Consider the following 27,742-nt stretch of genomic DNA (forward strand, 5'->3'; position numbering starts at 1 on the left):
GCTGTCGGAGGCGCCGGGGCCGGTGTACCTAAGGGTTCGGGCTCTCCGTCCGAGCGTGCACCTGGGAGCCCGGGAGCCGCACGGACCTTGCTCTTTTCTGACATTGTCCCACCGAAGTCCGCAACTCTTCCACGTTTCCCATTCTGTTCATTGGGAGACTGGTTCAGGAGACTGCAGGCTTATTTGACCTGCGGCACGGAATGCGGAGCGAAGTGCCAGACTTCTCAGTTCCCAGCCCTTGGAGACGCCGCCACCGGGACTGGACGTGGCGCGGTGTCGGACCCAACTGCCGTCACATGGATGGCATTTTCGGTTCAGCGTCTTTAGCCTGGATTTTGGCTTAATTCAACTTAAACAGCGTCTTGGAATTTTATTTTTTTCCAAAGCCTACGAGGTCCCGCGAAGGGAATTCGCGTTGGAGAGGGAGCCCGGTGTCACCGAAGAGGGAGCCGGGCGCCGTGAGCGTGGGGAAATCCTTCAGGTCCAGCCAGCGGTGGGACACTACCTCACGGACTCGCCTCACACCTGGCTCAGACCTCAGGCAGTCGTAGTTGTGACTGGTGGAATGAGGCGGAAAACCCGGGGGCCTCCACCACAGCGGGTCTGGATTGGCTTCGGCACACAGTCACTTTTCTGTAGTCCAATCCTAGAGTCGCTTAGTGATAAATCCCGCTTTAAAAGGCGTTTGATAACAGTTTTACGTGTTGTAAGGCATACGGTGATTGGCTGCAGGGCTCACGGATTCGCTCGGTAGTAAACACAGCGAGGTTCCTGGGACCGCGGATTGGTCAGTGTTCCCGGGGCCGAATAAATTCCGCCGGATTCCGCGCGCTGGCTGGCGGCACATCTACCCTGGTCCCGCCGCTTCCGCTTCTGATTGGCTGTAGCGCGGCCGGAGGGGAGGAGAAAAGCCGCGGAGTAGGCGATCTCGTGTTGCGTCACTTCCGTTTACTGTGGGCCGCCGCCGTGGTATTCTCAGAGTGCGGCGGCGAACGGGCTGAAGCAGCCGGAGGACGAGAGGCGGGGTGGGCGGAAGGGGGAGGAAATCCCATCACTGGGGCGCCAGCCTGGACGTTCCCGCCTCCTCCGACACTGTCGGGTCCGATCGGAGAAGGGTCACCGCCTCCTCCAGCGAGAAGGGGGGCGGAGTCCGGCTCAGGTGAGGCAACCCTGTCAGCGCGAGCCGTGGTGGCGCGCGCGGGCGCGCTCACGTGGAGACAGTTGGGCTCTGGGGGAGCTGGATGGGCGGCGCGAGCAGGGTCTAGTCCAGGCGTCGGGGCGCGCGCAGACGCGTACCGGTTCCCCTCCATCCCCCCACCCCCGCCTACCTTGTCAGTCTTTCTGAGGTGGTATTGTTACCCTCGGAACGGAGGGGCCAGGCGGGTGGAAGGCGTGTTCTTCTGCGCAGGCGTCCCCCGTGTCCTGACGCCAGGCTGTAGGTCCAGCCGGTGGGGCGGGGCTCTTGCCCCCTCGGATCTGCGGGCCTGCGAAGTTGGTTACTGGGATCGGGTGGGGAAGGCTTGGGACCAACAGCCTGGCGGGGTGAATAGAGGATCTGCGGGATGGGGTCGGGTGGCTCTCTCGCCCCCATCCTGGGTCTGTTTGAGCGACGAGGTTTCATTTACACCAGAGCAAGGCCGAGGCGGTCTGGAATCGGGAACCGGAGGCTGACCCTTGGAGGGGTGGAGCCAGTGTTTTGGAATGCCCCAACTTATCAGAGGACTACAGTGTTTATAGGCTATTATTGAATGGCCTCTGCTTCCAGGCTTCGTGCTAGGAGCTGTGGGGGATGCAGTGGTAAGAACAGCCTTCTGCCCTCCTCCCCTTGTTTGGAGGACATGCAGATTTATACTTAAATACTAACCTTAGGCAGTGAGTTAAGGGGGGTCGAAGGTTAGTTTTTCTTCTCTTCCAAAAAAGGTCGTTTGTTATTAAGTCAGTGTGCATTCTGGCATCGTGGAGGGTACTGTGGAAGCTAATTTCTGAATAGGACACAAATCCTAAATATTTAGTTTGGAGGAAAAATTTTAGGTAAAGGCGCAGTGAAATCTTGAGTACTAAGTAGTATGGTTGGGTTCTGGTTAATTTTAATGAATTGAAGTAAGAAACCCTTCACCTTCAAGAACTGAAGCAGAAGTATTTCCGAAATATGTTCATACACTTTTCAGTTGTAGTAGGTAGAAGATATTACATACATTAGGATCTTTCTTTAGAGGTGGAAGAGAATGCTGTGCCTTAGACATCACTGATGATTTGTTATCCTTGTAGGGGCTGTTGTGCCTTAGATAATTTAAAAAAGGTGGGCTAGGTGCCTCACCGTTTTCTGGAGAAAGTGCATTCAGTGTTGTGATTTTGGTGGTGAGGTTGATAAGCTAAAAGATTAGCGGCGGGGGAAAAAGACCAGGTGGGGAGAGGAGAGAGAGAATTTTAGAGAAAAGCCCCTAAACCAAGGGAAGGCCTCCTACTATTACTTTAGTCCCCTCTGGAAATCCCAGAAAACTTGGGAAGACTGGCCTCACCACCACTGTCAGCTTGGTGACCTGCCAGGTAAGACTAACTCGTTGAGGACCTGTTCGGTCTCTTGCGTTTTGCTAAGTAAAGGAACCAGGACTTTTTAAAGAGTCCTGAAGTCAGCATGTTTTCTTGATTTGCTTTTTCTCTCCTAAAAGTTGTGTCAAAGCATGGTATAGTTAGCTGGGGATACTGGCAAGCTGTATTCTTCCTATTTGAGGTGTCTAGCAAAATTCTTAAAGAGATAAGATTTGGAAGAAAAGCATCTGAGAGTGGTGTGTTTTCCTAAGCTTAGGGGTCAGTGCTCTCAAAAGAGACTTTGTCGTAAGGCTATCACAAGTAGTTGAAGTTATTAAAGAAAAAATCAGTTGGATACAAAATGCATGTAAATGTTTAGTATTTAAAGTATTTAGCATGAATTATGTTGAATTGGAGTTCTTTAGCGTGGGTAAGACTTAAAAATAGCTTGTGTACAGTGAGAAATGACGAAGTTTGCTGTAGTGCTGACAGAATCTTGAATCTGCCTCAGTTTCTCCTTGGAAAGGGAAAAGAAAAACCCAAGGTATTGATTCCATGTTAGTCTTCAACTTTTATTGTTTTAATATAAATTTGTTGTAAACGAATACTTTTCCTGTTTGTCAGTTTTAAGCATATGAGTTCTCTTCGACTGTACTTAACATTTCTCAAATATGGATGTTGTCTAGTAGAGCCAAATTTTGTTAGTGTAGCAGGTGGGATGGAATGTAACACCACACGGCACCTTTTGTCTAAGTATGAGGTGAACTCATGCTAAAAGACCAGCTGTTTCTGAGTGAACTATTGTTCTTACAGTTGTTTTCATCATTGTCATTACTGAATAGTGGCTTTTAATCTCCAGATTCCAATTTTGGGAGGTGCTTTTCATTTGATTAATTATACATCTATTTACTAAAAGCTTTGATTTATCTTTCTGACAGCTCAGATTAGGAATTGTGTTGGAGTACTGACATTTTATTGTAATATAGATAGATTACTGCCTTAGTATCTAAGATTATTTTATCTGTACATAATTTTCCTTGTGATATTCTAACATACTTGAATGATATGTTTAAGGTTCCAGTATTTCCTTGATTCTAAACCACATTTTGTTCACATTTTAATCTTGAGGACAGGATGCCATAAGTAAGCATTATACGATAGCTTAACTGGCATTGTTTTTCCCCCCAATGTTACATGAGATAATGTTGCACTTGATAATCACTGGCATCTTAGATTTAATGAAACTTGGTGCAATTAAAAGACTTTTGTATCCAACTAATTCGTTGTTAATTGTAAGCAATTAATTTTCCAAATCTGCACTCTGAAGAAAGTTTGCTATTGAAAGGAATCCTATTGGAAGTAATATTTTTTCCTTATTCAGAGGGGAATTAACGAACTGTTTTGTTTCTTTGACAAATTTTAAAGGATGATTGAGTGCTGGGTCTGCTTTTTGGAAACTGTACTTGGTGTTTTGTTACTTTGTATACTTGATAACAGTTTACAAATGCTTTATTTCCAGCTTAAGTTTAAAATGATTAGGGTGAATTGTTCCCCCCTTTCTTCCATACATGATATTGTTAACTTGGTGTAATTGATTTTTCAGTACATCTAAATTAGTTATAATTTAAAATATACTCAGCTGTCTTCCTCTAAAAATATAAGACCTTCAATTTTAAAGGTCTTTGAAATACAAGTCCTTCTGTTTTAGTCTACAGAGAGGATTTGAGGAAGGAGGACAGGGAGAAGAAAACCCACTGTTCTGGGGTTCAGTTTTGAGAGGAATGTACAGATGGTACAAAAATCTAAACACATGTAGTAACATACACTGTATTTTATTTTGAGTAGAATGTCAAAAGCAACTTAGCAGGTGAAGTATCAGTCACTATTGATTTGATAAATTATTCAGAAGTGAAGGAATATACTACTTTGAAGGTAAACTAGGTATAAGAAATGAATTAAATCCATTTTTCATCTTCTCTCCTGGAAAGGCACCATCAATAATTGTGTCTCCAATGCTTCAGCATGGCTTTCTTCTTGATAGAAGTTTAGTTTTTTTCCGTAAGAAATACGTATCTTGATCTGTCAGGGGTGCAAGGCAATAAAAGCTATTTTTAAAAATTGCTGAAAAGGTTGTGTGTGGTGGAGGCAACTGGGATGTGTGTCAGGCAGCATTTTCTAAATAATAGAGGAAAAATATATTTAGACTTTTAAAACAGATGTTAAAATATAGTCTCAAATATATAAACAGCTAAAAGAAGCCATTGATGGATGGTTTCTATAGATTTTTGGGTACCTTTGTGAAGTTTGTATGCTCTTTAGAGCGTTAAGTGGCTACAGGTGTTCTTTTATCTGGACAATCAGCTGGCTGGCTAGTCATTTTAAGTTTTAGGAAAATGTAGTACCCGAGACAGGGAAATTTCTAGAACAGTTACAGTGCAAGTGTAAAGTTCTAAATAGGATAAAGCAGTGAAGTTTGTCATAAATTATTATTATTTTTTTTTTTTTGCGGTACGCAGGCCTCTCACTGTTGTGGCCTCTCCCGTTGCGGAGCACAGGCTCCAGACGCGCAGGCTCAGCGGCCATGGCTCACGGGCCTAGCCGCTCTGCGGCACGTGGGATCTTCCCGGACCGGGGCACGAACCCGTGTCCCCTGCATCGGCAGGCGGACTCTCAACCACTGCACCACCAGGGAAGCCCCTGTCATAAATTATTTTGAAGTTGAAGTGCAATGCTGTCAGACTCTCATGTAACTGACTGTCTTGAGCATGCCCATCTATCAGACAGCATTCTGCCGGTGGGCCACCACCTTGGCTGACCACCTCCCTGACAGGTTTGGGCAGACCAAGATCTTCCCCTTATTACAGGTGATCCTGCCACCAGGAATGCATTCTGTCACCCAGCCCCTCTTCTCCCCAAGGCTCTGCTCCCTGATTCTTGTTTGGCACCAGCCTCATGGAAGGCAGGGTTGGGAGGAGCCAGTGGTAAGGAGCAGTGGGAGGAGAAGGCAAAGCTTATCTTGCATCCTGCTGATCTTCTAAACTGGGGTCTGTTATCACTGGTGAAGGCTTGGCAGTGTGGGCTGTGGTGGTGGTGGCGGTGGCGTGTAGCATTGGTAATAAGGGAGGATTTGAGGAAGAAAAGAGACGAAAAGCCCCTCCTGCCAGCTCTTCCAGAATCCTTGCTCTAATTTTCACTCCCTTAGCTGTTATTTTACACACCTGTCTTTTCACTCAGTTCCAATCCTTGACCCTGACCCTGCTTTTCAGCTTCATCCCCTCACTCCCTCCAATTGCCTGATCCTTATTCCTAGCCTTTGCTCACACTAGTAATTGCTTACTGTCTCTCCTCTGAATATCCTGTCATCAGCCACTGGGCCCATGTCTTCCTGGGGGCTACTCCCATTACTGCAAAGTGAAGTTTTGTGGATGGACCTAGGATCATATCTCTTATCCTTCACTTGCTGTACTAGTTGGGTGATGTTGGCCCTAGGCATGGGGAAGACGGTCACTGCTTGATCATCATCCATAAGAGAGAATATATGTAAAATACCTACAGGACCTCGCTCTTAGTAGGCATTCAACCCTTTCATCCAACTAATCGAAGTATAGTGGTAAGTGTGGTGCAGTGTTACTTACACTGCACAGGTGCTTTGACCTGTTTGCTAACATAGTAACAGGTTAAAGGCATACTTTGTGAGTGGTCTTGGAAGGTAATATTGCTGAGAAAATGCTAAGTGATTTATTTTGCAAACTTGAGTAGCACAGTATATGTATAAATCAAAGGCTGCCTTTACGCTGAAGTCCCATTTATCCTATATTTTTAAAGAATGAGATTGCAGGGAATTCCCTGGCGATCCAGTTTTTAGGACTCCATGCTTTCACTGCCGAGGGCCCACGTTCAGTCCCTGGTTGGGAAACTAAGATCCTGCAAGCCACGCAGTGCGGCCAAAAACAAACAAAAAACAACCACCCCCCGAAACCGAAACAAAACAAAAAAAGAGATTCCACATACATGCGCTTTCTATATATGTAAAAATTTAGGGCTAATAGCCCCAGTACGTGCATGCTGGGCCCCTTTTCTCCCTTAGTGCATCAGCTGTCTCTTTTTGCAGCTTAATTAATTAATTAAAAAAATAATTATTAAAAAAAGACTATGTGAGGGCTTGAGGTACTTCCCTATGAGGAAATCTTTCATACATAGGCTTTGACCTTTATTTTGGATATTCTGAGACTTTTTCTTTCTGGCTTTTGGCTGATTGTAGGGATAGTTGTGACTCTCAGAAAAATGACTGTTGGGTAATATGGTGTTACATTTCACCTAAATACAAAATTCATTCAAGATAATTTACGGAGTTGTATATCAGGCACTTTTGAAGAGAGAGAGAAATTATAGTCCCTGGAGTCAACAAGAAGTTTTAGTAGAAGCATTTTGACTTTGCACTAGAATATAAGTAGGTCACTATTAACTTTTCTTATTCAAGCTGAATTATGAAGTTTTAGGTCAGCTAATCCCTAGGAATTTTTTTAAAGAAATTTATGTATTTATTTATTTTTGGCTGTGTTGGGTCTTCATTGCTGTGCACGGGCTTCCTCTAGTTGCGGCAAGCAGGCTTCTCATTGCTGTGGCTTCTCTTGTTGTGGAGCATGGGCTCTAGGCGCACGGGCTTCAGTAGTTGTGGCACACGGGCTCAGCAGTTGTGGCTCGTGGGCTCTAGAGCACAGGCTCAGTAGCTGTGGCACACAGGCTTAGTTGCTCCACGGCATATGGGATCTTCCTGGACCAGGGCTCAAACCTGTGTCCCCTGCATTGACAGGAGGATTCTTAGCCACTGCAACACCAGGGAAGTCCAGCCCTAGGAATTTTGAACTGGAAAACAAGCTGGTAAAGTGGGAGAGCTGGAGGGTAGGGTGAGATGGTAAGGGCTTCTGGCATTAGCTTGACATCCCCAGTCATGCTCACTTTTAGTCATTGATGGATTTCCTTTTTTTTTTTAAGATTTATTATTTATTTATTTTATTTATTTTTGGCTGTGTCGGGTCTTAGTTGCGGCACGCAGGATCTTTTGTTGTGGCACATGGGCTTCTCTCTAGTTGTGGCGTGCAGGTTTTCTTTCTCTAGTTGTGGCGTGCAGGCTCCAGGGCACCGTGGGCTCTGTAGTTCTGGTGCGCAGGTTCCAGGTCATGTGGGCTCTCTAGTTGAGGTGCTCGAGCTCAGTAGTTGTGGCTCGTGGGCTTAGTTGCCCCGCAGCATGTGGGATCTTAGCTCCCTGACCAGGGATCAAACCCACGTTACCTGCATTGTAAGGCAGATTCTTTACCGCTGGACCACCAGGGAAGTCCTGATTTCCTTTTTAATACACTTAATCTGTCCAATTTCTGAGCTGCCCTGACACAGCAGAACCAGAGAGACTATAAAATTAGTCATGCTGACAGATGTGGTAGCTGGGGTTAACCTTGGGCGCCTGTGTGCCTACGTAGTCCCACTTAGTTGATCAGACCAGAATATGGATGAATGTTCTAGGACTCCAGGACTTGTAACCCCATCAAAAATCCTACCCTGCTTGACTGGGACCTTGCCTAGTTTTGTTCTCTTACATTTATTTTCACTTACGTCATCTCTACAAGTGGAGGCAAAGTTCTGTTTAGTTATTTTTCTGCTAGGGTTTTATCTAGATTAGGGATATTGAACGTTAAGAGTTCTTAGAATGTTAAGATGCTTCTTGCAGGTGTAGCCTTGCAGGTCCTGCCTGGCAGACCAGCAGCAAATCACTTGATATGTTGTAGATGATGTTTGAGTATGGGTGTACATTTCTTTATGAACTAAGTATATTATTGAAAAGCATGTGGGTAGGTCAATATATAAGTCAAACAGTTTAAAATGTGCTATTAACTGGCTTGTTCCCCTAGAACACAAATGAACTTTTTTATTAGTCTAAGTAAAGCACTATTAGGAAAGTAAGTCTATTGAGAAAAGTCAACTCTTGATTATTCATGTTCATGTAATAAGGAGTGGTATAAGTGTATTTTCTTAATTATATTTAGTTTGCAAATTTCTAAAACTCTGTTCCTGTATAAAAAATATTGTAGTGTACACTTGCTTTGGGTCAAAGTTACAAATTGATAGATTACTTGCTGTATATCCTCCTGCCATATAGGCTCATAGTCACATTTTGAAATCTTTTAAAGAGACCTGGGGCTTCCCTGGTGGCTAAGTGGTTAAGAATCTGCCTGCCAATGCAAGGGACACGGCTTTGAGCCCTGGTCCAGGAAGATCCCACATGCCGCAGAGCAACTAAGCCCATGTGCCACAACTGCTGAGCCTGTGCTCTAGAGCCCATGAGCCACAACTGCTGAAGCCCGTGTGCCTAGAGCCCGTGCTCTGCAACAAGAGAAGCCACCACAATGAGAAGCCCGCGCCCCGCAACGAAGAGTAGCCCCCACCCACTGCAACTAGAGAAATCCCGCGTGCAGCAACGAAAACCCAACACAGCCAAAAATTAATAAATAAAAATTTTTTAAAATTATTAAAAAAAGAAAAAGAGACCTGAAGCTTTTTCCCTTGGTTTGAAGGCTTCAAACAGGCAGCTTTTGGAGATGCTTGTGAGTTTTGAATAACCATGATCTTGATTCATGATTCCCTTCCATCACAGTGGAGAGTAACACATTTCATACCTCTCAAACTAACTGAATTTTAAAAATACACTTTCTAGATCCAAAACTGTTTCAAGATAGCCATGTTGTTTAGATTTTTTTAAGATTGCGATTTGAACTTCACTGTGTGACAGAGATCCAGCATGAACCAGGTTAAAGTAAAAGGGGAATTTGTTGGCTCATGAAATAGAAAGTCCTAGGGTCATGCTAACTACAGTCATGGCTGGATCCCATGGTCTTGATGTCATCAGGACATTGTCTTTGGTATTGCTTCCTTCTTTGTTGGCTTCATTCTCAGATAGGCAAAAATTGCCACCATCAGCCTTAGACTTACATCTCTCTCACAGCTTGCAATCTGGGTGAAGAGAATATCTATTCTATTCTATTCTCGCTCTCTCTTTTGAAACAGTCAATCCATCATTTCTCTCCTGTAACACTGGCACTGATAAGGATCCCAGTGAGTGAGAAATACGGAACATTTCATGAATTTGCTTGTCATCCTTGCTCAGGGGCCATGCTAATCTTCTCTTTATGGTTCAAATTTTAGCACTTGTGGTGCAGAAGGGAGCAAGAGATTCTTTGTTGATGGTATCAGCAAAAGTCCCCAGGGCAGACTCTAATTGCTGTGGCTTGGCTCACATATCCATCTCTGAAACAATCATTGTAATCAAGGGAAGTGGTTAAGAAATTAGCCAGGCCTCTCTAGATCATTTGGAGGAACCAAAGATCATCTGGAACTCAGAGGTTTGGAGGCAGTCTGATCTTTTCCAGCTGGACTAAGAATGGGTAGAAAGTGATTTATCCCAAGGACATTAGTAGACAGACCAAAAGAAAAAAAAAAGGTGTCCCTTGGAGATAGTATTTGAATATTGATTTGTGGGGCGATGTTAACAAGCTTTACATTGTTTCAGTTATTTATTGCTATGTAACAAATCACTCGAAAGCTTAATGGCTTAAAACCACAAAAAGCATTTTATTATTATCTCTAAGAGTTCTAGGGGTTGACTGGGCTCAGCTAGCTGATTCTCTCTTGGGGTCTGTTACGTAGTCAGATTGTGTGTGGGGCTGAAGTTAACTTGAAGTCATGTCTGGAGGCAGGTGTTGACTGTCAACTAGATTTCAGCTGCGCTTCCTCACAGAATGGTTGTTGGGTTCTAAGAGGAAGCCAAAAAGACCAGGTGAAAGCAGTGTCACTTTTTATGACCTAGCTCACAAGTAGTCACATAGTGTAACTTTTGCCATAGTCATAGACTTGCCTGGCTTCAAGGGGAGTCGACGTAGACCCCCACCTCTTCATGAGAGGAGTGTTGATGTCAGATCGTAAGAAAACATGCAGTATGGGAGACCTTCATGTGGCTAGCCAACTTGGAAAATGCAATCTGCTATACACGTTGACTTATTTCAAGTGACCAGTTTTTATAAAGAACATGAAATATAAATTAGGCTATGCCAGTTCTTGGGTTGTCCTTATATTGACCAGTTTCTTTGTTGCCTAATGTATCACATAGTATCACCAAAAACTTCTCCAGCATTCTTTCTCTCTTCCTAATAGCACTCTGATTTCTTTGTTGTGAATTATCTCCATCCCCTTCATGTATAATCTTGTTAGGTGGATAAATCAGCAGTCAGCCTTCCATCACAGAAGAAAAAATAGATCCTTCCTCTTTCTTCCCCAGCACAATCACAGGTAGGGGTGGGTGGGTCCCTAAGTTCAGCTATATTAGAAGCTCTCCCTGGAACTTTGAATCTTGAGCATGTGATGTCCATAACTGAGGGAACTGTTGGAGCCCATTTATTGCAGGGGCAGTAGCCCAAGGAGACTCTTCCTACTGTACCAGTGTGATTGTGGATTTTGCTTCCTAGCCCTTCCAAGCTCCTGCTGTCTGGTTCTTCAGCCTCCCAAGTCTTTGAGCTCTCAGATGGCTTTCACTCAAGTAAACCAGAGTTGAGTGCTGTTGGTTGTGTACAAGGCCTAACTGACAGACCATCATAACTACAGTTAGCTGTATTTTAATACCCAAATTAATTAAATTTCTTTAGTTATCCCAGAAAACTCAATTAAGAAATTATGTTATGGTAAATTATTTTGTTAATGACTTGTTAAAACAGTGATTACTAACTTTTACTACAATGGGGCCTCTTAATGCTAAGTGGCCTCTTAGAATCAAAGAAAGGAATTGGGATTTCTCATTGACCTAATAATAGTTTGGGGACAGCAGTGGGAGATTGGGGATAAAACATATTAAGTATATTTACAAAAATATCCTTTACAACAGACAGTGTCATCTGTTTATCCATATGGTTACATAGCACTTTATTCTTTAGTATCACCAAGTATACATAGCAGATACTGTCTGTGCCCTGACCAGATCCCCTTGATCCTTTTTACTGCTTCTGTGCACCAGTTATGCAACTTTGAGTGAATCTTTGCTTCTGACGGCTTGTGTCTGTGACTCTTTTGAGGACTGTCTTTGAGGACTGTCTTTGAGTGACTGGCTTCACTTTGTGCGTAGGCCCAGAGAGCTTGAAGTGCTCCATCTCGCTGGAGAGGTTCTTAGCTGTTGACTGACTAACGCAAGGGCTATGAAGGACCAGTTCCCTTGCCTTGAGACGGCTCAAACTCAGTTACTTACACTCCAGAGTTCCCCTGCTGGACCAGGCTGAAGCTGGGATTTTGCCCCAGATTGCTCCCTTGCTTGGCCGCTGCTGCTTCTCTCTACCGCTTCCCATTCCCAGTTTCTCCTGGGAGCACTTCCTTGATAAGTCAGATGTACTTGAATCCTCTTAGGTAGGGTTTCCCACAAGCAGACCCTAAGACAGTATGACACTAAGCCTTTTTCATATTCATAGTCTTTGGAATCACTTTGAGGCATCACAGTAATGCCCTGCTGTTTCCATTTCATTCTTGGAATACTGACTTGTGGCACTTTGGGATGGCCAGAACATATATTAACAATCACATTAGTGAGTCAGCTGCATTTCTCGTTTCATTTAACTCATGGCTCCATTTTTACTTTAATTGAGTTATGCATGCGTTACTGAATTTTTTTTTTTTTTTTTTTTTTTGGCTGTGTTGGGTCTTAGTTGCAGCACGTAGGATCTTTTGTTGCGGCATGCGTGCTTCTCTCTAGTTGTGGCGTGCAGGTTTTGTCTCTCTAGTTGTGGTGCACAGGCTCCAGGGCACGTGGGCTCTGTAGTTAGTGGCACACAGGCTCTCTCGTTGAGGTGCGCGGGCTCAGTAGTGGTGGCGCGAGGGTTTAGTTGCCCCACGCATGTGGGATCTTAATTCCCTGACCAGAGATTGAACCCTCATCGGCTGCATTGTAAGGCGGATTCTTTACCACTGGACCACCAGGGAAGTCACTTGTTACTGTATATTAAATAGCTTCTCTTAAAAGTCAGTCAGTACACTGACAGCAGTAGGTTGCCCTTCACTATATATAACTTATCCTCACCAGTCCATTCAGAAAGATTGGTCAATATTTATTTATTTTCCCTGCCACGCCATGTGGCATGCGTGATCCTAGTTCCCCCACCAGGGATCAAACCCATGCCCCCTGCATTGGGAGCACCGAGTCTTAACCACTGGACCACCAGAGAAGTCCCAATATTTACAGTATTTAATTGCATTGCCTGGCATGTGATATAATAGCTATTTATCAATATTTAAAATTGCATAATGGGAAGCTTTCTATCCTAAAATGGTTTAAATAATATAGGAATTATCTTTTCCATAGCATTCAATAGATATTTCCTGTAAAACTGCTTGGTGCTCGTGCCTCTTCAGGGGAGAAGTAATTCTTTGGCAGCTCTTTCTAATTGTGTGCGTGGCGGTGGGGACCAGTTATGGTCTGTTCAGGCTCTCTTTTTAGATTTTTAAAAAGAAATTTTACCAAAGATATATATGTAGTTTGCTAAGTACACATCACTTAAGGAATCAAATAGTTCCACAGATTTTTTTTTTTTTTTTTTAGTTCCACAGATTTTTAAGATGAATACTAGGCCCTGGCCTCCCTGCTCCCCATTTCTCTTCCTCAAGACTCCCACTTTCAACTCTTTTTTTTTTTTTTTTTTTTGCGGTACGCGGGCCTCTCACTGTTGTGGCCTCTCCCGTTGTGGAGCACAGGCTCCGGACGCACAGGCTCAGCGGCCATGGCTCACGGGCCCAGCTGCTCCGCGGCATGTGGGATCTTCCCGGATCGGGACACGAACCCGTGTCCCCTGCGTCGGCAGGCGGACTCTCAACCACTGCGCCACCAGGGAAGCCCCCACTTTCAACTCTTAACTAATTCCTTTGATATTTATATACATATGTAAAAAGCCATGCTTGGAGCTTCTTAATTTTTCAGTTTAGGCATTATCTATTGACTTCCCCTTGGTTAGAGATAAGAATTTTGTTTTTTATGAGTTTGTTAATTTCTCCTTATGATTCTACTGGTTTTGCTCTGTGCATTTCAATGCACACTCCACATTCCTCCATCCCCCAGTATAGTTAGAATTTTCATTAGATCAGCTATTCTCAAAGTATAGTCCAAGGACCCATAGGGACCTCTGAGAGTTTTTCAAGGAGTCTATGAGGTCAAAGCTATTTTCATATTGATATAAAGACTTATTTGCTTTTTTCACTTAATTCTTTCACGAGTGTACACTCGTGTATGATATTGCAAAATCCTGAATGCAGAAGCAAATATGAGAATCCAGCTATCTTCTGTTAATGCAAAAATGTAAAACAGTGCCACTCTTCTCTCTTTTTTTTCGGGGGGGTATAGTTATTTTTCATAAAAGTTAACATGTAATTGTTTATTTTTATTTTATTTATTTATTTATTTATTTTTTTGCGGTACACGGGCCTCTCACTATTGGGGCCTCTCCCGTCACGGAGCACAGGCTCCGGACGCGCAGGCTCAGCGGCCATGGCTCATGGGCCCAGCCGCTCCGCGGCATGTGGGACCTTCCCGGACCGGGGCACAAACCCGTGTCCCCTGCATCGGCAGGCGGACTCTCAACCACTGCGCCACCAGGGAAGCCTTATTTTTATTTTATTTTTTAAAAATTTATTTTTGGCTGCGTTGGGTCTTTTTTAAAAATTAATTGATTAATTATTTATTTTTGGCTGCGTTGGGTCTTTGTTGCTGCACGCAGGCTTTCTCTAGTTGCGTTGAGTGGGGGCTACTCTTGTTGCGGTGTGTGGGCTTCTTATCGTGGTGGCTTCTCTTGTTGCAGAGCACGGGCTCTAGGCGTGCGGGCTCAGCAATGTGGTGCACGGGCTTAGTTGTTCCATGGCATGTTGCATCTTCTCAGACCAGGGCTCAAACCCATGTCACCTGCATTGGCAGGCAGATTCTTAACCACTGCGCCACCAGGGAAGTCCCTGTCATTGTTTATTTTTATTTAAAAATTAATTAACAAATAAGTGTTTTTAAATGTTCTGTTTTAAATTCCCTAGAGCTTTTAAAAATTTACCCTAGTTCCTCATCACAGCCTATGGAAGGGCTCAATAAATGCTAGTTGAAGATGTCTGCACTGCCGGTGCACGTGTACTACAATACTAGATCTTTGGCCTTCTGTTATTTTGGTTCTCTCTTTCACTTTAGGGATGATCACCTCTTGCCCAAAAAAGCTATGCATTTCCAAAGCCATTTACCCATCACATACATGGGGAGGGGCTCTAACTGTCAGAGGAATGTTACAGTGGCTGTTTGTCACTGGCAGCTGTCCAGCCTTTTGAACACCCCCACCTTTCCATTTGGAGAGCCTGCAAATTGTGTGTCCCATTTCCCAAGGTAGAATCATCATTACAGGGCAGATGTGAGAACTAGGTTCCCTTGGTCGTAGGTACCTGAGTGGGGTCTGGATGCAGATGTGAGCAATATGGAACAATACTGAGCATTTAGAACTACTCTGTCCAATCCAGTAGACATTAAATTAATTAAAATTAAATAAAATTAAAAGTTCATTTCCTCAGTCACACTAGCCACATTTCAAGTGCTCAGTAAACACATGTGACTAGTGGACAGCATAGCAACTATGCTGTTGATTTCTGTCATTGTAGGAAGTTGTATTGGACTGTGCTGGTGTAGAAGGTGCAATGGCAGCTCTCTTCTGGGCAGCTAATCCAGAGCAGGATCCATGGAAAGTAGAGGTAGTAGTGGCAGTAATGATTTCCACGATGTGCTTGGGTGCTCTGGGGCATTCCTGTATCACTCTCCCACCCTCCTGGAGATTTTGTGAGCTTCCTAACATCTTTTTACCATAAATCCCTTTCTCCTTAAATCGGTTGAGCGGACTGATTGTATCCAGTTAAGGGCTCTGACTTACCCTGAAGTGTTTTCTGACACTTTGGATATATTGGAAGGAGCAGTTCAATAATCTAATTGGCCAGTTTTATGGCTAAAATTAGCTTTTATATTAGTGGATTTGATTTCTATTGCTAATCTAAATGATCATAAATTGATTAAATGATATTAAGATGAAAGAATATTGCCGTTAAGGAGAAATTAGTTTGGAGTTATGTCTAAACAGATAATTCAACACAGTTACTAACTTAGAGAATAAGTGTTTCTCCAGGTTTTGATGATCATCTCTAATGTCACCATTTAGTTTCACAACTTCCAGGTCCCCTTAAGAAGAAAGGAATCCTTAGCCTTTGTACTGCCCTGATGAAGGCCTGACAATAAGGCATAGCGGGACATTCCAGGCATCCCTACAGTGTTTGGAGAAGAGCCTGGAGAACTTGAGTTGATCTCAAGGACTGTGTCAGGGCATCTAGTGTAGGGCTGACAATCTCTAGGATGACAGGAAGTTATATGAACTGTTTACCTATTTTGCAACATTATTTAAACCTCTGTTTTCGTTGGGGTCATGTTTAGCTACCTCAGTAGTCTCTTCTCATAGGTTTCTGGGCCCTGGGAATCTCCTCAAAATGGTGCTTTTGAGACCACAATTTCCTTGCTACTTATGCCCTTTCTATAGAAAGGGGGATTGAATATTAGGAGTTTGACATTTTAGTGAATGACCTTTTGTGGAAAAGAGTGGTGGTTTCTCTTATACTCAAGATAACTGACATTACAAAAAATAAGGAGGCTGTTTTTCCTCAGATGATCATATTTCTGCTGCTTGTTGAAGAAGAAGGACATTGGACAGAATGCCCATTTAATGCTCCATAAAAATACCATTTATTTGGGAAGTTAGTCTTTTATGTTCCCCTCTTCTGTTAAGTCAGAATAGTAAGCCCTACCTGACAAGGTTGTTTTGGAGATTAGAGATAATATAAATAAAAAGTACTTAACACAATGACTAGCACATAGAAGACTCTCTAACAGTAGTCACCATTGTTTTATTATTACTACTACTGTCAGCACTGCAACAGTTCTACAACATTGGTTCCAGTCTCCACAGTAGGAGAGAAAGCAATAAACTCAGTGCCTGGTGCTGCTTGCTTTAACCTAACAAGGCTCCAGTTGACATGGTCTCTTAGTTCTCAGAGTGACTCTGAGGCTGGTACAGCTTCCTGAGACAACTCCTTGTTTTATTTCTTTTGTTTCTTGAACCAGAATGTTTCTTCCCTGTTACTGCTATAAAGTAATTGCCTCCTTGGAACTTGACATTTACTACTATACGTGTTTACTTTCCAAGTCAGGAGCTATAGACTTGTGAGCAATAATTGCATTTTGTCCAATCTCCCCAAAGCCTTGAGCTCTGTGGTCCCTGGTTGATTGGGTGGGGTCAGGGGCGCATGTGCTGCTGCTTGCCATTGTTGGCCCTTCACTCCTAGCAGGGAATCTTGATAAAGCAAGAAGCGGGCAGCAGGAAAGTATGTGTTTTAGTGATGTATTTTGTTGTTGGAAACTCTTCAAAAGCTGAAAAAACACAGGAGGTAAAAGAATAGGCCAACACGTGGCCCCTGCTTTGAGGCATTTTACCATCCATTTGTAACTTTCCAGGTACAGCAAAGGCCTGTGCTTAATACTCTCAGTTGGCACTGTAGACCTTTGGTTTTTATGGATTTAGAGTTTGTCATTTTTGTTATTTCCCAGGGATCTTGAAGGAGTGTGTTCTGTGGTCACTTGTCATTTCACTCAGTCATGACTTGGCCTGCGCTGTAGGGCTGGGCCACTAAAGCAAGTGGGCAAGCCTGGTGTGCAGCTTGGCATCCATGTGGCCTTCTGCTTGCAGTAATCCTTGTGAAGTGCCATAATGGTACTTGTGAATTTGGAGATGTGCAAAGATCTCAGGGTGTATGCCTTTAGAATGTCAAGGATCTACCATGTTTTGTTTTGTTTTTTTGCGGTACACAGGCCTCTCACTGTTGTGGCCTCTCCCGTTGCGGACCACAGGCTCCAGACGCACAGGCTTAGCGGCCATGGCTCACGGCCGCAGCTGCTCCGCGGCATGTGGGATCTTCCCAGACCGGGACACGAACCCGTGTCCCCTGCATCGGCAGGCGGACTCTCAACCACTGCGCCACCAGGGAAGCCCTACCATGTTTTTTAAAATTTCATTTAATATTGGGAATTCCCTGGCGGTCCAGTGGTTAGGACTTTGTGCTTTTACTGCTGAGGGCGTGGGTTGAATCCCTGGTCAGGGAACTAAGATCCCACAAGCCATGTGGTGTGGCAAAAAAAAAAAAAAAAAAAACCCAAAAAATTATTTTTATAAAAGTTAAATATATGTATGTATTTATATTTTAGAAGCCACATAGTTCCATTAGGTTTAGAGCTAAAAAAATAGCAGTCTTCTGTCCCCCGTTTTTCCCCTCCAAATTCCCCCTCCTTAGAGGCAGCCACTTTCACTTGTTTTAGTTGTTTCGTCTGCTACTGCTCTCTGTATTTCCAAACAGCGTTCTTATATTACTATTTCTTGGGGTAGTATTTCAGACAGCATTTCTTGACTAATAGGGAAGGTGAGAATTTAACCTTCTTACACCACTTCTCCTCTGCCTCCCCCACACACATGTATTGGCCTTCCCTTACCCTTCCAGTATCTCAAATTTGGCTCTGTGTTCACATTATTAGGACTCTGTAAACAAAACACATAGGGTACGGCAACTAAACAACCATGTATTCTTCCTGGAGTTAATAACTGTCCCATTTAAAATTCTTCTTGGGCTTCCCTGGTGGCACAGTGGTTGAGAGTCCGCCTGCCGATGCAGGGGACATGGGTTCGTGCCCCGGTCCGGGAAGATCCCACATGCTGCGGAGTGGCTAGGCCCGTGAGCCATGGCCACTGAGCCTGCGCGTCCGGAGCCTATGTGCTGCAACGGGAGAGGCCAAAACAGTGAGAGGCCCGCGTACTGCAAAAAAATAAAATAAAATAAAATTCTTCTTGTTTTTTTATGACCTATCTTCACATTTTCATGGAACTGTTAACTTCTTAGCACTCTCAACTGTGTCATGTGATCTCTCCATTCCTTTTTTCCCTTGGGGAACTCCTTGGAGTCCCTCATATTCCTGCTCCAGTCTGCTCCCCAGTCCTGCTGCCTAGCTCTCACTTCGGGCTTCAGCATCATCTTTCAAATTCTCTTTGCCTGTTTTCTAGGATGCATCTGCAATTCCTATATTCTTCATCTTCCTTTTCTTGGTTTATTCCCAGCTTCCTGAAGCACAAGGTTTAATAGCTTCCTGAGAAGGGATATGTGGGAGGTAGACTTTTGGGTTCTTGCTTGTCTGGAAAATGCCGTAGTCTCCCCTTACAATTGATGTTTGGCTGGGTATGATCTAAGTTGGAAGTAATTTTCTCGGAGAATTTTAAAGAACCTTTTACCTTCCAGTATTGCTTTCGAGAAGTCTAATGCCAGTTTTATTCCTGATTCTTTGTTAACTCTTCTTTGTTAACTCCCCCCACTTAAAACTTTCCAGATCTTTATCCCAGGTGTTTTAAAATGTCACTGTAATAAGCCAGGTGTGGGATTTGTTCATTCATATTGCTGAGCACTTGGTGGACCTTTTTAGTGTGAATAAGTAACTTCTTCAGTTCTGAGAATTATTCTTTGTTGTTTATCATTCTCCCCATTTTCTGTCTTTTCTCTTTTTGTATTCAGACTTTGGGCTTCATTAGTTAATTCTTTTTTTCTCTTGTTCATTCACTTTTATTTCTCCTTTGCCTTGTCTGTGACATCTCCTCAGCCATATTATTATCTTCCAACCCTTCTAGTAACTTAAAATTTTTTTTTGCAATTTTAAACTTCAATACTTTTTTTTGTTTCTGGAATATTTCTTTTCAAAAAAAATTAAAAACATTCTCTTCCTGTTTCATGGATATCGTATCTTAGCTCTCTGAGGATGTTAATTGTAGGTGTTTTTCGCCCTTAGTTCTATTTCTTCCAGATGCCTTTTTGTTTGTTTAGGGCTCTTTCATGTTGCCAAAATCTTGGCTGTCTGTGCACCGATGCTGTACAGAAATACTGAGACAGTTATGGAGGAGAAAGAAGGAGTGCCTTTATTTCTTTGCCAGGCGAAGAGGGAACACAGTAGGCTAGCACCTCAAGAACTGTGCTCCCCTCCCTGGGGAATAGGGAGAGGTCTTATAGTCGGGGCTCATGGTCAGGGGTATGCAATAAGGATGAAGGCAGTAACAGTCTTGCATTCTTCTTCTGCAGAGTTTCAAAAGGATGAGATTGCTGACAAGATTAGGATGTGTGCAGGGTCTCAGATGGTCTCCTAATCTTCTCCGGTCCCTTTAATCTTGCCTCAGGTGGTTTCTTACCTGCTCCTCCCTTGATTAGCAACTGTTTGAATCTGCCCTTTGGAACTCAGGGAAGGTCATGGAGGCTGGAGTTTTGCCTACAAGAAATGGGGGACAAAAAAGCCTCCGTGCCTGGGAGCCCCATAGGGCCGCACTCGGTTTCAATGTTAGGGATTTTTCCCCTCCAGTTTGTGGTGCTTCTTCCTGACTGATTGGAAGCTGAGTGAATGGGCCTTGAGGACTGGTGGGCTTCACTGTAGGGAAGTTTGATGGGGACCCAAGTGGTCTGTTGGAGGGATTCCCTGGGTATTTGAACCCTGGGCTGCTAGTCTTCTATTGGTGGGTGGGGTCGGTGGAATGTCTTACCTTCTAGTGCGGACTTTAACTTCATGCTCCAGCTGTGGGTTGTAGCAGCTCGTCCAGCCTCGTGTCCTGAGTACAGAGTTTCTCTGGTTCAGCCACCAGAGCCCAGCAGGGGACTGCTGGTTTCTTTCCCGAAGAGGCTTTCCACACCCCCTCCACCAGCCCGTCAGAGGCAGGCGCCCTTTCTTTGTCTCCTGTAGCACCTTGTACTTCCTACCACAGCACTTGCAATACTTTATTGTATTTGAATGTTGATTAGTCTGTCACCCCTGAGGGCAGAGATGGATCTGTCTTGTTGATCATTTTATCTCTAGTGCCAGGCACGACTGTCTATCTGCATGTGTTTGTATCCTGGGGTGTAACCATTAGATTCTGCCTCCCTCCCTCCCAGAGGACCAGGTTCCTTCGCTGGAGAGGATAAAACAGGGTTTTAAACTTTGTGGCTCCTTCAGCTTCTACAGTCTGTGGGCAGAAGGCACAGAGCAGCGCCACTTTGGGGGTTATTGACCCTGTTTTCTAACCATACAATGAGTGTGTGTCATGAGCACTAGTCAAGGAGTTACACTTTGAATCAGCAGTCCTGTAGTTCCTAGGAAGTGTAGCAGTTTCTTAGGAGAGGACAAGCAAGTTCTTGTTTCTGATGAGTCCAAGAGATGAAAATGTAGATATGTAATGATTCCAAACTCAGCTTTGGAAAGTGATCCACCCATAGTCCATGCGGTCTCTTCTTTATTCCCTTTTTTTAATTTTAACATTTATAAAAAATTTCAAATGTACAAAAAATAAGCTTTTGAAGCAAATGCTAGACATCATGTCATTTCATCTGTAAGTATTTCAGTATGTTATCTCTTTAAAAACTACTCTTTTGAAAAAAAAAATCAGAATGCCATTATCACACCTAAGGGGGAGAAAAACCTAGTAATTCTGTAGTATCATCAAAGATACATGTGATGTTCTAAGCAGTCGGTTGGGTTGGCTGTATAGAAGCCCTACAGGTGAATATGGAGTCTGAGCAGATGGTTTTGGAGCTTGTTCATCTCTTGTTTTTCTTCTTTTTTTTTTTTTGAAGTTTAATTTATTGAGCTTTATTGAGGTCTATGTACATACCATAAAATTCCTTGTTTTAAGTGTACAGTTCAAATATTTTTAGAGAATTTGATGTGTAATCATCATACCCCAATTTTAGAACATTTCCATCATGCCCCCAGAAGTCCCTCTTCCCACTTGCAGTCCTGCCCCGAGCCCAACCCCGGTCCCAGAAAACCACTAACCTACTCTCTGTCTCTATAGCTTTACCTTTTCTGTGCCACAGGTGTGGAACGTCCATTAGATTATTTTTTTATCGAATAGACTTCCAGCCAGTCCCCTTGTCTTGACATCATCTTCACTCCACTTCCCCTGGCACCTTGGCAGCCAGTTCTGAGCCTCTGGGTGGGTGGGGGTTTATATATGTCAGGTTGTTTTAGCCACTGCCAGTTTAGGATTCAGCTTTCTGGGCATGCTAAGTCAGTCAGCATGTATTTGTTTACCTGCTCACCAGCTTCCAAAATGCTATTGATATTTCTTTCCCATTCTTTTTTCCCTTGTGGGTTTTTACCTTTAAAACAATAACAAAACCAAAAAACTTTTAAGGGTGGAGAGGGTAAATGCATGAGTGCAATCTACTACTATCTATAACTGGAAATCTTCCCCACTAATATTGATATGCCCTTTTTATTTATTTGAGGTTGCTAAAAGACTGTTTATAATTTCTTGGAGTTTATTTATTGTCCTCAGGGAGTGCAGAACTCTGACTTCTCAGATATAGATAGATGTTGCATCACCCACACACTGGTCTTTTCTAACATGGACCCTAAGTGTTAAAAGTGGGTCATGTAAGGGTGAAGGGGAGGCTGTAAACAGCCGGTAGCTGATCTGTGTGTGTGTGCAGGCTTCCAGGGCTGTTAGCCGAATCAGCATTTGCTCCTTATTGGACAGGTGTTTAGTCTGCGTGCCCACCATCAGAAACATCACGAGCTTTGAAAGGTCCAAGCTTGGTCATTCATGCCTCCCTCTTTTTTTTAAGATTTTTTTTTTTTTTTGATGTGGACCATTTTTTGTGTTTATTGAATTAGTTACATTGCTTCTGTTTTTTGTTTTGGTTTTTTGGATGCGAGGCATGTGGGATCTTAGCTCCCCGACCAGGGATCGAACCCGCACCCGCTGCATTGGAAGGCGAAGTCTTAACCACTGGACTGCCAAGGAAGTCCCCATGCCTCTCTTGTCATCACACCCTCTGTGCCCTTTGACTTAAGCTCTTCTGCGTCTTAACACTTTCTTTTTTTTTATAGGATCATGGATTTTCCTGGCCACTTTGAACAGATCTTCCAGCAGCTGAACTACCAGAGACTTCACGGCCAGCTCTGTGATTGTGTCATTGTAGTGGGGAACAGACATTTCAAAGCCCACCGCTCGGTACTAGCAGCATGCAGTACACATTTCCGAGCCCTGTTCTCTGTGGCAGAGGGAGATCAGACCATGAACATGATCCAGTTGGATAGCGAGGTAGTGACAGCGGAGGCCTTTGCCGCACTGATTGACATGATGTATACCTCCACCCTCATGCTGGGGGAGAGCAATGTTATGGATGTCTTATTGGCAGCCTCTCACCTGCACTTGAACTCTGTTGTTAAGGCATGTAAACATTACCTAACGACAAGGACGCTGCCCATGTCTCCCCCCACCGAGCGCGTTCAGGAGCAGAGTGCCCGCATGCAGCGCTCCTTTATGCTGCAGCAGCTGGGACTGAGCATCGTGAGCTCAGCCCTCAATTCCAGCCAGAGTGGTGAGGAGCAGCCGGCCCCCATGAGCTCCTCGATGCGCAGTAACCTGGACCAGCGGACACCGTTCCCCATGAGACGCCTGCATAAGCGCAAGCAGTCTGCAGAGGAGCGGGCCAGACAGCGGCTCCGACCCACCCTGGATGAGTCTGCCATCTCCGACGTTACGCCAGAGAATGGGCCGGGGGTTCATTCTCGGGAGGAGTTCTTTTCACCAGATTCTCTGAAGATCGTGGATAACCCTAAAGCTGACGGGATGACCGACACCCAGGACGACAGCGCCATCATATTTGACCGGCCCTTTGGTGCTCAAGAAGATGCCCAGGTGCCCAGCCAGTCCGACAACAGCACCGGCAACGTGACCCAGCTCTCCATGGCCTCCCGCGCCACTCAGGTCGAGGCTAGTTTTGAGCAGGAAGCCACACCTGAGAAAAGTGGTTTTCAGTGCGAAAACCCTGAGGCTGGCCTTGGTGAGAAGGAGCACATGAGAGTGGTGGTTAAATCTGAGCCCCTGAGCTCTCCTGAGCCTCAGGATGAAGTGAGCGACGTGACCTCCCAAGCGGAAGGCAGCGAATCGGTGGAGGTGGAGGGAGTGGTGGTCAGTGCCGAGAAGATAGACCTCAGCCCCGAGAGCAGCGACCGGAGTTTTTCAGATCCCCAGTCTAGCACTGACCGGGTAGGAGACATCCATATTTTGGAAGTCACAAATAACCTAGAACATAAATCCACTTTTAGCATTTCAAATTTTCTTAACAAGAGCAGAGGAAGTAACTTTAGTGCAAATCAGAACAATGACGATAATATCCCAAACACCACTAGTGACTGCAGGCTGGAGGGGGAGGCCCCTTATCTGTTGAGTCCAGAGGCTGGGCCTGCAGGCGGGCCCTCCTCAGCCCCTGGCTCTCACATTGAGAACCCTTTCAGCGAACCCACAGATGCTCACTTCGTCAGGCCTATGCAGGAAGTGATGGGCCTGCCATGTGTGCAGACCTCAGGCTACCAAGGAGGAGAACAGTTTGGGATGGATTTTTCCAGGTCTGGTCTGGGGTTGCATTCCTCCTTCTCCAGGGTAATGATGAGCTCCCCTAGAGGTGGAGCCAGTAACTTTCCATACTACCGCCGCATAGCTCCCAAAATGCCAGTGGTAACGTCAGTCAGGAGCTCACAGATCCCAGAGAACTCTGCCAGTTCCCAGCTAATGATGAACGCGGCCACATCCTCATTTGAAAATGGCCACCCTTCGCAGCCCGGCCCCCCGCAGTTGACGAGGGCATCTGCTGACGTCCTGTCAAAGTGCAAGAAGGCCTTATCGGAGCACAACGTCTTAGTCGTAGAGGGGGCTCGCAAGTATGCCTGCAAAATCTGCTGCAAGACTTTCCTGACCTTGACAGATTGCAAGAAGCACATCCGTGTTCACACAGGTGAAAAACCCTATGCCTGCCTCAAGTGCGGCAAGAGGTTCAGTCAGTCCAGCCACCTGTACAAACACTCGAAGACCACCTGCCTGCGCTGGCAGAGCAGCAACCTTCCCAGCACTTTGCTCTAACCCGACCTCTTGAGATAATGCTGAGGCCAGTATCAGGACCTAAACTACAGTCTCTTTTGGTTGGTGGTTAATGCCGTTGGGTTTGAGGCTTCAGGCTGCGAATGGCTCATGCAAATTTCGATGACTAATAAATGGAGAATTAATAGGTGTAGTGCTTGTACTGCTACATTTCTGAGTGAAATGTACGCTTTCAGAGAAGGGATCCAATCCCTGAAACCAAGTTCTTCCTTAGGGTTAAGTAATGCAGTCAGAAAGTAGTTTGGAATCGATGTCATTAAAAGTGGCACATTTGACAATTAAAAATTGAAGTGCAAAAGTTTTTTTTTAGCAATTTTTGTAAAACTCTGAAGCATTTAAATTTCCTATATACCTTCTGATGAGATTATATACCTGTACAGTGATGCAAGATAAACAAGTGTAACCAGTGGCAACTTTGTGCCTGTCTAAAAGGAAGGCCCTTGAGGACATACCTGTCTGCCAAAAATGCTTTAAAGTTTATCATGAGCTAGTCCTAGGCTTCAGAAAATACTGTATTTTTTATTTTTGTCTGATTTGCAGTCACAGACACTGCACTTTCATGGTGCTGACACTGGGTCCAGAGCGAGCATTCTCTGGACTATTAGGTGTATATATACTTTTGAAAACATCACTGTTTGTTACATAGATGTTTTAACAATTTTTCCTGGTTTTAAAAACAAAGTTGTAAAAGGAGTATGTACTTATAGGGAGCAACAAGTAAGGTATTGTTTCTGTATGTGCTGTTTTAGCAGTATTTTAACCAACTTGTATTACATATGTTACAGTTCCATGTTTGGAAGTCAGAAAAGAGCTAGTGTTTGTCTTTGTTCTGATGGTGTGGAGTCCTGTTTAGTGAGATCTTTTATGGCGCATTTACCCTTTGTTCCGTGCAGATTTCGGGGGCTGATGCAGCCTGACACATCTCACCCAACGACAAACCCGTTGTCTGCTTCACTTCTTTACATTCATGCCACATATGGCATCTTTCCCGGGCCTAGATTACTGTTTTCAGGTAAAAACTAACCAAAAGTGAAATCAACCCCCCTCCATCGTGGGCTTTTATTACTGTTCTATACTATCGTTTTAAAGTACAGACCCTGAACTTTTGTTTTTGCCCCAACCCAATACTGAATGTTTGAAATCCAAATGCAGCAGTATTCATGGGTAAATATAAATGGGTTGGGCAGCCCAGAGCATAGAAGTCACCAAGCAGCATCTGAGACAGTTTGAGGAGACATCTGGGTGACTGCCCTGGGCCTCCCTGGACCCCACTGCTTCTCTTCCCCAGCCCCACCTGTGGTCTTCTGACCCTGTGCCATCGGGGCTCTTGGTAGCAGCTGTCAGGCTGAGCCCTGGCTCATGAGCTTCCAGGGGAAAAGCACAGGTTAATGTGTCTCTATAGAGCTCATGAAGTCAGTTTAATTCATGCATGAACATGAGTTTTTATACAGCTTTTTTAGACACAAGCCATTGTGCATAATTGAGTGAAATCCTTCAGTTCTTACCTTTGTTTAGAAAGAAAGGTAATCAGCGAGTGTTTTCTCCTCTTAATCTAGTGTACGCAGTTACACATCTGTCTGTGGATAAACTTACAATGTTCATTGCTTAGCATCTCCTATGAACTGATTCCCAGGGAGGAAAACCAAAAGGGAAACCTCTGATTCCTCTCCTTTCAGATGTGGGGGAGACGGCTGGAGGCTGTGGGATCACCTGTGAGGTTCAGCTGTGTGTGGCGAATTGTTAGCAGTCATGCTCTGACTTGATGTGAGGAGGCTCCACATCCACCCCTCTGTGGGGACCAGTGACTCGTGAGATTAACCCTGGGAGGCAGGTGGGTCAGCATGGAGAACGAGAGAGACCCTGCCTGGCTTGGGAAGAGGAATCGGTGGCACCAGGAGAGCAGTGGCAGCCCTCCTCCCCTTCCACCTTGAGGAGGAGGTGCCAGGAAGCCGCCCCCTCACCTGAGCTCCAGCTTAAGTGGACTTGCTTCGGGGCCTATCTCTGACACAGTGGCTGGAGCCCTGCCTCTCCACTGCTAAGTGGAATCTGGACTCTCTCATCTACCTCTTAGTCAATCAGTTCCTACATGTGAGAAGCAAGCCTGTGAGCCAGGTCCTCGTACATGCTGTAGCACTTAAAAAATAATTCAGAGGTTCCCTGGAAAACCAGTCCCAGGGTTCCCACAAATTGGTAGTTTCTACCTGAATTTTAACTGGTATTGGGTACCTGGATTTGATTGGTTAGCCTTAATTATAGCTTGGCATAATCATTTCTGGTGACCAAATCATAAGGTTCTATCAGGGCACCTGTGTCAGTGGTGCTATGCTGGTCAAAATTTGAGACTTTGAAATAAAAAATTTGTCGTATTCATGCCTCTAACTAATTGTGTTCTTTTTTTTCGCCTTAGGTTTTTAAGGTTGAAATAAAAAAATGAAGTAGTATTGCTTTCTCTGCTAACCCTGCTGTAACCAGTACTTTTTTTAAAACCAAACTTCCTAGAAAATTCTCTCATGCTGTGGTTAATAACAATTATTGGTCATCAGTCCCTCGTGCTTTCCCTGAGCTTTGTCTCTGAGCTGTGGACAAGGGTGATGTGTTGTTCTCACCGCAGTTTTACTCCTAGTGGGCCTGCCAAATCTTGCGCTTTCTGCCGCTCCCTTACGTGCCTCCCAGGCTGAAGACTCCACTCTCCAGTATGGCTCAGCTGCGGGGAAGAGCTGGAGCCCAGGTCCCTCAGCAGGAGCAGGGCTTTGGCAGTGCTGGTGGCCTGGCCTTAGGAGGACTGAGGTGATTAGAAAAGGGCATTCACCTGAGGAGTGAGGAGATGGACACGAGGGACAAAATATGAAGGTGCTGAAACTAATTTTAAAATAAAAATTAAGAAACCCACCTACCTTGATTAGTCTTGACCAAAAAATAAGTATTGTGACCATACCTAGTTCTTTTTGCCATGTGTGTTTAATTTGTCCGATGGTCTAGGGAGCAGGTCCAGTTGCCACGGTCACCACTGGGCTGTGGTTGTTCTGTCCTCAGTGAGGGACACTTGAAGGCATTTTAGCAGAGGATGAGGGGTAAGGTGGTTTGGACAGGGTCTAATAATTAAAATGCGCGGGGATGGGGGTGGGAAGCAGAAC

The 27,742-nt window shown here is 44.6% G+C and overlaps 1 protein-coding gene across 1 annotated transcript; it reads left to right on the top strand.

Moving 5' to 3' along the window:
* The first annotated feature begins 1,058 nt into the window (after positions 1 to 1,058).
* On the top strand, positions 1,059 to 27,699 carry ZBTB5 (zinc finger and BTB domain containing 5). Its single transcript, XM_082843025.1, has 2 exons — positions 1,059 to 1,159; positions 22,556 to 27,699. The coding sequence occupies exon 2, from the start codon at positions 22,560 to 22,562 to the stop codon at positions 24,588 to 24,590; it is 2,031 nt and encodes a 676-aa protein (XP_082699151.1). The 5' UTR covers positions 1,059 to 1,159; positions 22,556 to 22,559; the 3' UTR covers positions 24,591 to 27,699.
* The last annotated feature ends 43 nt before the right edge of the window (positions 27,700 to 27,742 follow it).

This window comes from Leucopleurus acutus (assembly GCF_964270905.1).
Source record: "Leucopleurus acutus genome assembly, chromosome: 7".
NCBI lineage: Eukaryota > Metazoa > Chordata > Mammalia > Artiodactyla > Delphinidae > Leucopleurus > Leucopleurus acutus.